General features: G+C 36.6%; 1 protein-coding gene across 2 annotated transcripts in view; it reads right to left on the minus strand.

Annotated features, from left to right (window-relative positions):
* Positions 1–3715: 3715 nt before the first annotated feature.
* The window catches only part of LOC137240647 (uncharacterized), a 109554-nt gene continuing 98434 nt past the window's right edge, over positions 3716–14835 (minus strand). For both annotated transcript variants that reach the window (XM_067767155.1, XM_067767156.1), the window contains exon 7: positions 3716–5257. In XM_067767155.1, the coding sequence (XP_067623256.1) occupies positions 3870–5257 (1388 nt within the window). In that variant the 3' untranslated portion in view covers positions 3716–3869. The remainder of the gene's footprint in view (positions 5258–14835) is intronic.

Raw genomic sequence — 14835 nt, forward strand, 5'->3', positions numbered from 1 at the left:
TAGGCTCTTGGCTACGAATATCGCCTTTGTTTATATGGCAACTGTAATAGACGGCGTGACCCTATCGTACTTCTGCCTTGCTCTCTTCAATTACTTTCCAATGTCGGGATTTTCGGGATTTAAAAAAGATAGCGATCCCGGGATACCGGTAATAGCATCCCTTATACATGCCGACGTGCCTACATCCTTTTTAAGATGCATAGGTTAGGTTTAAGTGGCTGCCGTCCGCATCGGAGCGGCACACTTAGGCCTTTATAGGCCCATTGTGAAACCACACGGATTTGCTACTCTCCTAATCAAACCACTTCGTTGAGTTTGTGAAGCTAACCAAGCGTCGTGTATTGACCTCAGCTATATAAGTCAGATCTACAAGAAACATCTTGCCCATGAAACGTTTCCTTTTTCTACCGAGTGCTGGACATTCGCAAAGTAGATGTCTAACAGTTTCAGGCTCTTCTTCGTTGCCGCAGCTTCTACAATAATCATTAAATAGAACGCCAATCCTTTCCGCATGCGGTCCAATACAGATGTGACCAGTTCGAAGACCCACAACTAAGGAAAAATCCCTCGTACGGAGGGTGAGATGCTCACGCAATCTCTTCTCATTCCATTCCGGCCATGTGAGTTTTGCCGTGTGGCATCCATCATGATGCTTCCACCTGGCTCCCGCATCCATCAATAGAGCCTCCTTTATCTTGAGCTTGCAGGTGGAGAGCGGCATGCCCAACCTCTTCCAGGATGGCGAAAGTGGAAGGGAGGCACCCTTTTTTGCAAGCTCATCCGCCATCTCAATACCTGGTATGCCCCTATGCCCCGGAACCCATACCAGATGCAGAGTAAACTGATCAGCCATCACGGTAAGTGATCTGCGACAGCCTACTACAGTTTCAGAATTAGTTGACAGAGTCAAGGGCTTTCACCGCTGCTTGATTGTCTGAGAAAATATAAATGTGCCTCTGAAATACTACCTTCTACCTTAGGCAGTCCACAGCGTCTTGTATGGCAACAAGCTCGGCTTGAAATACGCTGCAGTGAAGGCGAAAAGATCTTTGTATGTCCAATCGTTCCGAATAGACATCCTCTCCGACCCTGTTATACAGTTTAGATCTGAATGCTGTCAGTGGGCCAATCCTGGTTATTCACCCACTGTTCCTTCTCAGGGATTAATATCTCGTATCCCTTGTTAAAGTTGGTATGTGGTTTGCAGAAATCTGTCCATTCTGGTATGAAGAATATGTCAAGAATTTCAGTATGGTTGCAGTGAGACCATGTGGTCAGTTTCCTCAGCCTAATAGCTTCACATGCTGCATATTTTATGCCTACTATATCTATGGGTACTAGGTTCAGTATTACATTCATATCCTCCGTTGGCGTTGTGCGGATGGCTCCGCTTATGCATAGTAGTGCAGATCTTTGCACCTTTTGAAGAGCAAGAACCGTCGATAATTTATTCAGGGCGGGCCACCATACCGCCACCCCGTATAGCAAAATTGGCCTAAGATGCATAACGGTTTAAGATATTTTCAGCACTGTTAAAGATTTCGCTAGCTTTAGTTTATCCTCTGAGACTAATAGCGTTTTCCTTTCTGGCGAAAATGTTACCCTGATGTTGCACTCTAAGAACCTAACTTTGAACTAGATCACGTAGGGATATGCAAAATGGCTCTATTTACAGCTAATGATATCCCTTTTTATATGCAGTAAAAAAAATATTTTATGAAAAAACACACAAACTCACCATAAAGCTGAAAAGAACCAGCAGGGCGACATTATTTTCATAAAAGAAAGCAGGATTAATTAAACAATACTACAAATTAGGGCTGTGAACTGCATCCGGATTTTTCAACTATCCGGATAAACCGGATATTCGAATAACCGGATAGCTAGCAAAAAATCCAGCTATCCAGATTCACAAATGGGACATCCGGATATCCGCTGCTCGGCTATCCGAATACGTAAATTGAAAATCCGGATATCCGTATGTCCGGATACTGGAATATAAAAGATAAATATCTGCATATCAGAACTGAACGAAGCAAACATCGACAAATTATTCACAAAATATGTTTGTATATTATTAAATTAACGTCAAAAATTAAAAAGCTGCAATTTTACAAACAAGTGAAAATAAGAACAATGCGATTTGTTTATATTGTGAAAAAACGCTGTTAATTGATTTAAATGCCGCACGAATTTATTGTTATTAATGTTAAATAAACATATATGGTACATCAATTTGTTGCTTTCACTGGATATCAAAAAATGCGATTATTAACCGGATCTTCATAAATCCGGATATCCGGATAGTTTCACAAACGAATATTAACCGGATATCCATGCCGTACTGATTTTATCCGTGTCAACGGATATCCGGATATTCGAATATGCGGATAGTCCCAACCCTACTACAAATGTATATATTTTTACAACAAACATTTCACATTTCATCTAAACTGTTTATTAGTTTTTTTTCTCAACATTTTAATAGTAATAATAAACTACGCTTGCGCGTAATAATTTAAATAGAAATCCTTCATACAGTTGAATCTTACAATTACTATATTTATGTATATGTATGTATGTACTTTAGACTGGGTCGAACAAAAAAGTTGCTAATGTCCGCCCCTAAATTGAAAGATTATGTTGAGAGGGTTTCGGAAATTTTTTTTTTAATTTTTTTTGATCCTTCGAAATACTGCCGAAAAGGTTTTTTCGTTGTAACTTGGTTATTTGACGTCCGATTTTTAAAATTGATATGTCATTATTTTGGCCTTGAGAAGCTTCACATTTCCGTTTAATGTCCTTTTAAGCTATGAAGTCGTTTTCACATGATTAGGTCAGCTAATAAAATTTTACCCCCCTAATGTATCCTTTTTTCCTTACCAAACAAAAGTACCTCAAAATTCAAGAAAATGTTGCTTTGAAACCATATTACTAAAATAATAAACAAAAAAGTTATAGCACTTTCAATATTTATTCAAACTGTTATTTTACATGATTCTTATTATATTTAGACCTGAAGCTCATGATATTTTTGGAGGACAAATTGCAGGGTCTGCATTGAAAAGTTAATAAAGAACTTCGTAAGCCGATATCTATTTTTTGGAGGATAAGTTCGAAAAACGGAGATAGTACTTTGTTTACTTAAGCCTCAATCTCAACGAAAAAGTGGGTTTGTCAAATACCCAGAAAAAAATTTGATTTTGTCGCATAAATATCATGAGTTTCAGATCTAAGTATAATAAGAATCAGGTAAAATAACAGTTGGAATAAATATTGAAAGTGCTAAAACTTCTTTATTATTTTAGTAATATGGTTTCAAAGCAACATTTTCTTGAATTTTTAAGTACTTTCGTTTGGTAAGGAAAAAAGGATACATTGGGGGGGGGGGGGGGGGGGGAAGGGGGGGGAGGGGTAAAATTTTGTTAGCTGACCTAATCATCATCAAATATGAAGCTTCTTAAGGCCAAAATAAAGACATATCAATTTTAAAAATCGGACGTCAAATAACCAAGTTACAACGAAAAAACCTTTTCGGCTGTATTTCGAAGGATCAAAAGAAATTAAAAAAAAAAAATGTCCGAAACCCTCTCAACACAATCTTTAAATTTAGGGGCGAACATTAGCAACTTTTTTTTGTATGGGGACCAACCCAGTCTAATGTACTTCAATCATCTCTCCAATAATAATATAAATATGTTTCATACATTTCCTGTTTTTAATTTTTACATTTTTATTTTTTATTTTTACTTTTACCATTTGTTCTGAAATTTTTCGTTAAATATATCTTTGCTAAATAGCGTATTTCGTTATTTTTTTTGTTATTATTACTATTATAAATATTAAACAGTGGCTTAAAATATGAATCTCTAAGCAAGATTTAGTACATCTACATTACTATATTGTTGTTGTTGTTGTTGGTTGGTTGTTGGATTTTTAGTGTAGCTGCTACTATTGTTGGAATTACTGCTCAAGCTAATGCTGTCACCACCATTATTGGACATTGTCGCCGTCGTCCACAATGCAGGCGACGATGGCATAGTCGTCAAATTGCTGCAACTTAATTCTTTCTTGTACTTATTATTATCACATGCACCAACATTGCCATCAACGCTGCCGACACCGGTGCGTCGTACATCGTACGCCTCAAATTCCGGCAAACTATTTTTACTTTGTGACAACGCCATTGTAGAGCATGACGCATATTTTAAATTCTTCTTTCTTGCACCACTACCAGCACAACCACCACCTCCACAGCAAACAAGCTCAGGTGCTGCGTTAGTACCGTTATATAGCATTGATTTACCACTCTCATCTAATATTATATTAAGCTTATCTTTACACAACTTTCGTGTGATTATACCATCAGTGGTGTCAGTTGTGTTTGCCTTTTGGCAGGGTTCCGGTTCGCGCATGCGCATTGTTGCCTCACTGCCTACTGCATTCAAACGTGTAATATTCGTATTAACATCAGGATTTGGTTTGTCTGTTGTGAGTAGTTCATGCAAGGTCGTGCCATCTTGTTGCTTGGACACTTTATAAATGGCCGGGCAGGATTTTGAACTTTTAACATCATTTATATTTGTTGTGTCCTTAAAATCACGTAATTCCGTCAATTCAATGTTAATGTCAGCAATTATAGCCTCGACACATTCATCACCACCACCACCACCATCATGCCTCCAACAGTTGGTGCCTGTGTTGTGGTGTTGTATGGTGCGTGCCACTCTACGATGCTCACAACATGTTCGATGTTGTTGTCTATGTTGACTATGCTTTTTCTTTTTTTCAGTACTTTTCATTTTCATTGGTATCAAATTGTAGGCATGTGCCAATGAGGCGTCATAGCAATTATCTTCAATACTTCCCGCACCCAATGGATGCTTATCGCTTATTTTCAATTGACTTAATGTGAACTCAGGCTTCGTTGGTGAATTATAAAAACCATCGCCACTACCATCAATACAACTGTTAACCATCAGCGGTGTATTTAATAGGAATTCTCTGGTTACTTTTGTATCATTCAAATTAAATTTCTTATGATCCAAATTCTCATTTATATAATTGATGTGTATAGGTGAGGTTTGTAATTGGAGTTGTGAACGCCTTAGCCCATCTTCAGGTGGTGTATAATACACTGAAGCTTTACTGGCTGAACTTAGTGCCATAACAGCTAATTTACTTTTAAGACTCTTCATCTTGGCCATACTGGGATTATACTGATCCCCTAACTGGGTTTTGAAATATACTTCGATATCTGAAAGAGAGAAAGAAATTTATTTTCATAAATATATGCAATCAAGAGAGTGCTTCTATTCTAAAAGCAAACGATACTTAAAATATTGTCACGAATATTCACATCACTAAGTGATACTAGCATCCCTAATCCGATATTAAGCAGCCACTAGTATGTACGTAAACAAATCAATCATCATTTACACACATATGTATATACAGGCAACGGAGAGATACTCATAAACACATATAATCATCAGCCAAAGTAGTACTCACATATACACACGCATATGGCTATGCGAGAGGCTATAAACTACAAATACGCACGCATATAGCTGGTAACCAAGCAGGAGATTCTAGAAGGAGAAACGTCTAGACATTTGGAGAAATATGCGGACAAGGCAACAGAGAGTATAAAAGCAGCGCAAGCTGAGAGTTATCAGTTTTGATTTAAGCACGCTATTGGTTGTGAAGTATAAGTGTTATTGTGCAGAACTTTCAAAGTAGTCTAATAAAGACCATTTTGCATTATTGAATATTGGAGTTATTTATTCAACAGTTTAGTGATTCGAACGTTAGAAGGTTTCAAATAAGTGGAATTTCACTAAATTCGTTACAATATGTATGTATATGTAGTCAAGAGTGTGCTTCTATTCTAAAAGCAAACGATACTTAAAATATCATTAAAATAGAAGAGAGAAAAATGAAGGAATTTAAAGTGGGAAGATACGAAGAAGCTTGCTTAATTGGCGCTTAACCGTTTAAACTGTTATGGCCGTCCAACAAAGCGCGCCAGACGCTCCTTCTCTCTGCCAACCGGCGCCAATTGGTCACACCAAGGGAGTTTAAATCGTTTTCCACCTGGTCCTTCCAGCGCAGTGGGGGCTGCCCTCTACCTCTGCTTCCATAGGCGGGTTCCAATAGAAACACTTTCTTTCTGATAACATGAACTAGCCAGCACAGCCGCTGGGTTTTAATTCGCTGGACTATGTTGATGTCTGCGTATAGCTCGTACGGCTCATCATTAAATCATCTACGGCACCCGCCGTGAGCAACGCGTAGAGGTCCGTAAATCTTTCGAAGAAACTTTCTCTCGAACACTCACAGAGCCGCTTCATCTGCTGTTGTCATGGTCCATGCATCTGCAGCATATAGCAGGACGGGTATGATAAGTGACTTGTAGATTATGATTTTCGTTCGCCGAGAGAGGACTTTACTTTTCAATTGCCTACCTAGTCCAAAGTAGCATTTATTGGCAAGATTGATTCTTCGCTGGATTTCAGTGCTGATGTTGTTGCTAGTGTTTATGCTGGTTCCCAAATAAACGAAGTTTTTTACTATTTCGAAATTATGGCTGCCAACAGTAGGGTGGCTGCCAAGGCGTGTATGCGCTGACTCTTTGCTCGATGACAGCAGGTACTTCGTTTTGACCTCATTCACCATCAAACCCATTTTTACCGCTATGTTTTCCAGTTTGGAGTAAGCAGAACTAACGGCGCAGGTGTTTAGGCCGATGATATCATTGTGATCAGCATATGCCAGTAATTGCACGCTTTCATGGAATATTGTTCCAGAGCGGTTAAGTTCTGCAGCTAGTATAATTTCCTCCAGCATCGAATTAAAGTAATCGCACGATAGCGGGTCACCCTGTCTGAAACCTTGTTTAGTTTCGAACGGCTCGGAGAGGTCCTTCCCAATTATGACTGAGCTAATGGTGTTGCTCAACGTCATTTTGCAAAGCCGTAAAAGTTTTGTGGGGAAACCAAATTCAGACACAGCGGCATATAGGTAGCTCCTTTTCGTGCTGTCAAAGGCGGCCTTAAAACCGACGAAGAGGTGATGTGTGTCGATTCTTTTTTCGCGGGTTTTTCCAAGATTTGGGGCATTGTGAAAAGCTGGTCGATGGTAGATTTACCAGATCTTAATCCGCACTGATAAGGTCTAATCAGTTGATTCACGGTGGGCTTCAATCTTTCGCACAATACACTTGACAGGACGATATATGCGATATTAAGAAGGCTGATTCCGATAGTTGGTGCAGTTTGCAGTATCCCCCTTCTTGTGGACTGGGCAAAGAACACTTAGAATCTAATTGTCGGGCATGCACTCGTCCGCCCATATTTTGCGAAGAAGCTGATGCATGCGCCTTACCAACTCCTCTCCGCCGTATTTGAATAGCTCCGCAGGCAATCCTTGTTGTTATTCAAACTGGTTATTGCTATTCTGACTTCGTCATAATCGGGTGGGGGATATTTATTCCATCAGCAGCGATTGCGGGATCGGGTTCGTCATCGTGTTCCCTCCATAATCTAAGTACTTTCTGGACATCAGTTACAAGGTCGCCGTTTTCGTTCTTACAGGAGTTTGCCACGGTCTTAAAACCTTCAGTCTGTCGCCGAATTTTTTGGCGTTATTCCTGATGGCTAGCAGCTCAAGGTCCTCCTCACTCACGCCTTTCTGCCTCTCTTCTTTCGGTTGCAACGCGGCATTGTTCATCGTACCTGTTGTTTTTCCGCAGCCGCCGGCAACCGAAGGAGAGGCAGGTGAATAAACATTTAGAGGAGGGAGTGGAAAGATGATACCAGCGGGTTAGGGGGTTAGAATATACCCGCGGTAGGTATGCCTGTCGAAAGAGGCGGCTAAAATACCAGATTCAAGGGGTTGTGGCGGAACCTTTTCAGGTTGCGAGCGCGATATATAGCTTCTTCAAACCCAATTTTCAACCTCACCTATCCGTGGCGAATCCTGTTTCACGGGACGGATGGCCTGAAGGTTTAATGTGGCCATATAAATCGTTCCCGAAATGGTCGGGCCAGCACCTTAATGGAGCTGTGTTACCGGATCCGTATCCGGCAAAAGACCATCACATCGATAACGCTCCCCAAAGCCTTCGGGGAGTAACCTTATCGCTACAACAACAACATGATACAATTGTTTTTGCATAATCTACAATATTCCAGGTTCGCATTCGAGCTCAAGGTCAATAATAATAGATTTTATGATAATTATTGTTTTTCAATTTTTGTATAATTGAAAAATTATTTTTTAATTTACAACTTTTTCAGTTTAAATTCAGAAACTTACAATTCAAGTTAAGAAACTTACAATTCAAGTTCAGAAAGTTTGTCAGTAATTTTTCTTCCATGCAATGGAAATAAAAGATGAAAGATGGTTAATATTAGCGCTAATATTTTGATAAATGGATATGAAGGCCTACTATCTGTTAAGTAACAATTGGCCTTCTTAACTCAAATCAATTTTGCTAACATGAAGGAGATAGCGAAGAAAAAACCCTTTCCTCCCTTCGCTCTCATCCTCTCATAAGAGAGTCAGTCAAAAGAACATTCAGCTACATTGTTAGTGTCACAAGCATTGATCTGCATTGAGTATGACAGCAGTGATGACGAAGATATGACCACTTCCACAGTCAACGGAGCGTCCACAATTCCGCAAAAAACGTATAAGTACTGTGTCCACAGATCAAGTCTTCCTCCACCTGCCTCTCGCAACTCTGTGGAGTTCTCCCCCTTCACAGCTGTAATGGCACCACTAACGATATGGCAACGCATATTAAAAGAATGCAATATCGATAGTGGGCTGGCAATGCCGTCATTCCCAATGGAATGACAATAACGGGATAGTGAAAATTTGGAAAAGCAAAATTCAATATTGATACACGCTTGAACGAAAAAAGTCACTCTTCCGTTGCAAAAAATATATATATACATATATATTAAATATAGAGTAATTGTGTTCTAATTAAAGTACAATTAATGTTACTAAAAATTTAAATAAAAGTTTATAATCCACAGTGAGTGTGAAAAAAACAAGAACCTATTTTAATTGTTGGAAAAGTGTGAGGTTACCCACTGACATCGGTGTTAAAGATTCCGACGCCAGAGAATCGCAGCGTAAGTAGCAAGATTTCCGGCATGGAACACTTAAAGTGTTCATATGGCGACCGTGGGCCGAGCCGCGAAATGGCGGCCAATCGCAGAAAAAAGTGTGCAAATAAAAACGTAGCATATACTTGCCAGTAGCTAGCGTTTAATGAATTTAAAAATTACAAAAATCGTTTAATGAATTTAATTTAAAAATCGTTTAATAAATTTAAATATCACTTAATAAATATAAAAATTTGGAAAATTGCTGAAAAATTTGAAAAATCGCTCAAAAATACAAAAAAAAGGTAAATGCTGTAAAAGCAAAATGAACTAATTTAGAAACTTTTCTACTTAGACATTTTTTATATGGTGCAGTAGTGTAAAATAACACTACCATGAACTAATTTACAAATTTTTCATACGGCTTGTACATATATGGTGGTGGTACAACCGTGCATATGGTACAGTAAAGTGCAAAAAAAAAAATAATATGTAAAACCAATTTATTCGGAGATAATAAAAATAATCGAAATAACTACATAACTTTTTTTTATAAAGAAAAACGCAGAAGATCTACAAATACAACATAATCTAGAAAACTAACAACAACAGAGGTAAACTACAAATTATTAAAAACGGAAAAATCGACAAGTTTAATACATAACGGAGATAATTTATACATACGTATGGTAATAATTTGCGAAATTGATAAATTCTAAAATAATATAAAACCTAAAACTACAAATGGGTACTGTACCTCAAATACCACATAACGGTCATAGTCAGAACACGCCACAAACAATTACGGCTATATGTAGAGCTATACCAATACATAACGCCGAAAACTACAGCAAACATCAGCAGTAGCAGAACGCTAGCAGAGGAGGTTATTATATAACAGAAGAGAGTATAATACGGCAGACTAGCAGCAACAACATATATGGTTACAGACTAGCAGCGGATAGCGGAATTTCAAACACGGGTATGGCGCACAGTGTGCACACAACACATTATATGTTCATGTAGACAACTACAAAACTTTTCAAATTATAAATTTATAATCTTTAAACCTATTTTCTCTTTAAAATACATGGTAGTTTTTGAAATCTTTACTCTATCATAATATAAATTTGTAGCTTTGTATATCTTTACTTTATCATAATAAGACAATGTACAATATGTAGCTACTATTACTATTTTGCAAACAAAATTTATTATTATTAAAACATTACATAACACAAAAAAAATTATAAAAAAAAAGCAAAAAAAAACAAATACATTTATAAAAATTTTCTATTAATTTCAAAATACAATGGGTCACAGTGGGACAAAACCTAACTTAAAATTCAATTTAATACATTCGGTCAAATAAATTTCCCTTGTTCTACTTTTTACCATTCGGCAATTTCAACTGTTCTAATAATAACTTCAAAAATATGCAAAATTCAATTCCGTTGATTCTAAACACAATTAAAAAATCCCAATCATTGTAAACTTTCATTAAAATATTGCTGTGTGAAATTTTGGTTGGTGAAGAATTTCCTTTTTTGGTTTTTGCCCAACTCACCCATCTACGTCTGTACGTTTTTAAGCGTAACAATTTATGTTGCCAAGACAGATACGAGATTTTTGTGTTTTTGGAAATACGATGCGTCCGTAAACAAACATACATATATTTTTTTGCATAAAGCGGTGGTTCCGTAAATAACCAAAGAGATTTTTTTTACTTTAAAGCGGTGCGTCCGTGTATAAATATACCTTAATTTTTTTTTAAACGCGGTGCGTCCGAGGACATTCATATTACAAGTTTGAAAAGATGCGGTGCGCCCGTATCTATGAAAATAAAATCCAATCCAACAATTATCCCAATAAATTAATATGTAATCTAATTGACCGTAAACAACAAGAATTAATAAATATTCCCACACAAACCACAACGAAAGAGTCGCCGAATGAGCCAAAACAATATTTTAGTACGAGCTATATTCCCAGGCTCTCAGAAAATCTAGCACAACACATAACAAAAAAACCCAAAAGTAACACTGGCTTACAAATCTAACCACACTCTATCAACATTCTTTACAAAAACAAAAAGCCCGATCGACATACAACAACAAAGTAACGTGGTATACCAAATAGAGTGCAAAGGAAATGAAACTGAACATTGCAACAAAATATATACTGGCACTACGAAGAGGGCGCTAAACACACGACTTGCAGAGCACCAAGCCGATATCAACAAAGAAAAACACAGCACGGCGTTATCACAACACGCGGTAAACAACAAACATACAGTAGATTTCACAACAACAAAAATAATAGACAAAGAGGCGAGAGAAAGAACAAGGTACACACTCGAGAGCCTAAGAATAATGCAAAACAGAGAAAAGGCAATGAACAAGAAAGAAGATACACAAGACATAGCCGCGACTTACTTATTATGCCTATGACACAGATAATTAGTTTTAGTTTGACAAGTTTACCATATAGTGATGGTAGCATTTAATTTTTTTGTAAAGTAATAATAAAATCGTTTTTTAAATACCAATGTGAGTGAATATAAATAATTGTTTGTGAAGTAATATTCATGTAAAATTCAAATTTATAATTGTGCAAAACTTTGTTTGAAACTATGTAATTTAGATCGTGTAATTTTATTTCTAATGTTGTTTTTTTCTTTTGTATTTTGTTATAAACAAATATAGACCGCCCCTGAAGAAGATAAGGATAATTATCGAAACGTTGGGCTAAATGGTGGAATAAATCACATTTTATTTGCACTTGACCCTAATAGATCAGTAAAGCTGAAAAACTACATATAAATTAATAAAACTGATCGGAAATTACCATAAAATCCATACAATTCTGATCAAAACGGTGCGTCCGTAATAACACAAACACATTGAGATTTTCTTTTAATAAAGCGGTACGTTTGTTATCAACAGCCAAGTCTTTTATACCAACATAAAACATTTTTCTGTGAAATTAAATTAAATTACTTTAATATAGATTCAATTTAAATATTCAGTCTCTCATTAAATTGTCGGATAATTCTTTCACATCAACATTCAATTCAATTTCTGTTAAACTTTCGTAAGTAAATTCGATAAACTCGACTTTAAATCAGTCTAAATATTTCTTCTTTGCTTTCTACTACATATGTTTCTTAGAAACAAGAAAGTAGTTCCCATAATTTCAGAGCAAGGCCCAGATTCCGAAAATTCAGATTCCAATTCCAAAAATTTTAATTCCGAAAGTTCCGATTCCGAAAATATCGATTTTAAAAGCCCAGTTTCCGAAGGCTCAACCACATATTCGCCCAATACAATCAAAAACCTTGTTGTTAGACTTTCTTTGTCCGGAGAATTTTACGGATTTGAGGAATTGCCCGAAACACATATTTCAACTCCTCCTAATTACGATACAAATATGGCAACTCCTGAGGAAAAAAGATCGTTTATCAGCATGTGTGCTGGTATCATGCGTGAAAATTATAGCGGTGAGCCCCTGGGTCTCGAATCTTTCATTAATAAAATTGAGTTAATCGTAGAATTTGTCGACGAAAATTTAACTGGCACTTGTATTTCATATATTAAATCCAAACTCGATGGTAAAGCTCGAGAAGCAATACCAACTCAAATACTTTCAGTTAATGATATAAAAATAGCACTACGTAACCGTTAAAAACCCGACAACTCCAAAGTTGTGGCCGGAAAAATTGCGGCTTTGCAAGTTAATAATAATAATTACACCCATTTCGCAAAACGCGTCGAGGAATTGTCTATTGATTCTTTAGAGCGTTCACTCATTATCGAAGGGATAACTCAGGCCAAAGCCCATGAAATGGCCATCGAGCAAACAGTTAACGTTTGCCGATTGAACGTAAAAACCAGTTTTGTCAAATCAATCCTCGCTTCAACCAATTTTTCTGATTCCAAGGACGTAGTAGCTAAACTGATTGTAGAGCAATCAAATGAAATAAAAGAACGCCAAGTTTTAGCATTTAGGGCGCGGAACAATAACAATTTCAGAAATTTTCAAAGTAATAACCGAGGTCGAAACTTCCAAATTCAAAGTCGTAACTTTATCAATTATAGACAAAATAGGCCATCTTTTAGTAACAGTAACTATGGCAACAACTTCAATCGCGGCAATCAAAGGCAAAATTTCCGTTCCGGCGGCGGAAATCGGCATCAGCCTAATAATAATAATAGCAGCAATAGTCGTACTAACAATAATAAAGGTTCTAACACTTCCAATAATAGAGGTAGAAATGCAAGTGTCCGGACTTTAAACAGGGAAGCCCCTCAGGAGCGAACACTGAGGGAGGACGAGACAAATTACTAACTGATTCAGCTCACAGTGTTTCTTCTAAAAACGTTTATTGTCTTAACTTAAATTATTCTGATTTTATACTAATAAATATTACTGGCTCTAACAAATTTTCTACATTTCTAGTCGATACATAAGCCAACATTTCGTTAATTAAAATTTCTTCTCTTAATAATAATTTGTCAATTAATAACAATGATACAATTAATATTACTGGAGTAACTACAGACACAGTTTCTACCTTAGGTACTTTTACAACTAACTTACACTTTTCAAATTTTTACATACGTTGCACGTGGTAGAAAATGATTTCAACATTCCATTAGATGGAACACTTGGTACGGATTTCCTAAAAACAAATAAATGCGATATCAGCTATGCAACAAATTGCATTTCCTTCTGGATAGGCAATGAAAAGATCGCACTTCCCATCCTTCACGGAATGGAAAGCAATACATTTGTTATACCACCTCGTTGCGAAGTTTATAGAATTTTCGCCTTGGGAAAAGACTCAGAACCACTTTTCGTGGATTCTCAAGAGATTTCTGACGGTGTTTTCACAGCGAAATGTATAGTTGATACTAGTAATCCCATCATTAAAGTAATAAACACCACAAATAGCGTAAAATACGTAAACAACTGCAACATTCAAACCGAAAAACTTTCTAATTATCACGTTTATAAAATCAATAAACCAGTAAAACAAGATAGACGTATCAAAAAACTGAAAAGCATTTTAGAAAAACAAATACCTAATTATGCTGAAAATAAGCTTATTAACTTATGTTTACAATATTCCGATATTTTTGCGCTAGACAATGATAAAATGACAATAAACAATTTTTATGAACAAAAACTAAGACTAAACGATACGACGCCAGTATACATTAAAAATTACCGCCTACCGTACTCTCAGCGCGAAGAAATAAATAAACAGGTTAATAAATTATTAGAAAACGATCCGATCGAAAATAGTTGTTCGAATTATAACAGTCCCTTGATTTTGGTACCGAAAAAAGACCTAAATGGCCAAAAATCGTATAGAATGTGCGTTGACTTTAGGGCTGTAAATAAAAAGTTAATTACCGATAAATTTTCTTTGGCACGTGTAGACGATATTTTGGATAACCTTGGCCGTGCGAAATTCTTTTCTACTTTAGATCTTTTTTCGGGTTTTCACCAAATTCCACTTCACAAAGATTCGAGAGATATAAAATCATTTAGTACAGATCGTGGAGCTTTCCGATGGAAAGTCTTACCGGAAAGTTTACCTGGTCTAAATGTTGCTCCTAATTCCTTTTCAAGAATGATGTCAATAGCATTTTCCGGTATTTCACCCAACTAAGCATTTATGTATGTAGACATTATAGTCATTGGATGCAGT

The sequence above is a fragment of the Eurosta solidaginis genome, chromosome 2 (assembly GCF_040869045.1).
Source record: "Eurosta solidaginis isolate ZX-2024a chromosome 2, ASM4086904v1, whole genome shotgun sequence".
NCBI classification, from domain to species: Eukaryota; Metazoa; Arthropoda; class Insecta; order Diptera; family Tephritidae; genus Eurosta; species Eurosta solidaginis.